We start from the raw sequence: 1010 nt of genomic DNA, 5'->3' as shown, positions 1-1010 counted from the left end.
CATCTCAGCAGAGTTTTCCCTCCTGACCATCATGTGCTACGACCGCTACGTTGCCATCTGCAAACCCCTGCACTACGGGACCCTCCTGGACAGCAGAGCTTGTGCCCACATGGCAGCAGCTGCCTGGGCCTCTGGGTTTCTCTATTCTCTGCTGCACACAGCCAATACATTTTCCCTGCCCCTGTGCCAGGGCAATGTCCTGGGCCAGTTCTTCTGTGAAATCCCTCACATCCTCAAGCTGTCCTGCTCAGGCACATACCTGAGGGAAGTTGGGCTTCTTGCCTTTAGTGCTTTTCCTTTTTTGGGCTGTTTTGTTTTCATAGTTTTCTCCTATGTGCAGATCTTCAGGGCTGTGCTGAGGATCCCCTCTGAGCAGGGACGGCACAAAGCCTTTTCCACGTGCCTCCCTCACCTGGCCGTGGTCTCCCTCTTTGTCAGTACTGGCATATTTTCCTACCTCAAGCCCCCCTCTCTCTCCTCCCCATCCCTGGATATGTCCCTGTCAGTTCTGTACTCGGTGGTTCCTCCAGCCCTGAACCCCCTCATCTACAGCCTGAGGAACCAGGAGCTCAGGGATGCCATAAGGAAAATGATGACTGGATGCTTTTCAGGAGCAATAAAGTGCCTGTGTTCTGGTGTGTAGCATTCAGAATGGGGCTCTGTAATGGCACAGCCTTCCCGCTCAGATTTTTCATGGAGTTCATCGGGTTCTTTGTGCAATAATTTTATGTGCAATAAATATGATTATGCATCTGTTTCAAATTTTGTGTCTAGCCATTGAATTTGACCCAGAGATGTATAAATGATGACTTGTGCTTTGAGAGTATTTAAACAAAATAAAGGACCCTGCAGTGCCTTCTTTGTCCAAGACCCTTCTTCTCAGCTGTTCCTAAAGCACAGCACACTGCAGGACAGGGGGGATTGGCAAAGGGCAAGGGCACAAGAATCCCAGCACAGCAGCACTGCCAGGGAGCAGCAGAGCTTGGGCTTTGCAGAGCTGCTCTTTCCAC

The 1010-nt window shown here is 50.8% G+C and overlaps 1 protein-coding gene across 1 annotated transcript; it reads left to right on the top strand.

Annotated features, from left to right (window-relative positions):
• Positions 1–7: 7 nt before the first annotated feature.
• LOC114072996 (olfactory receptor 14J1-like) lies at positions 8–592 on the top strand (the record flags this gene model as incomplete). Its single annotated transcript, XM_027910805.1, has 1 exon — positions 8–592. A coding segment is annotated over exon 1 (561 nt), but the record flags the coding sequence as incomplete, so codon positions are not given.
• Between the last annotated feature and the right edge of the window lie 418 nt (positions 593–1010).

Source organism: Empidonax traillii, unplaced genomic scaffold (assembly GCF_003031625.1).
Source record: "Empidonax traillii isolate 1590-97213 ecotype Southwest subspecies unplaced genomic scaffold, ASM303162v1 scaffold4821:size9184, whole genome shotgun sequence".
Classification (NCBI taxonomy): Eukaryota; Metazoa; Chordata; class Aves; order Passeriformes; family Tyrannidae; genus Empidonax; species Empidonax traillii.
This window is presented reverse-complemented; position numbering and strand designations above follow the sequence as displayed.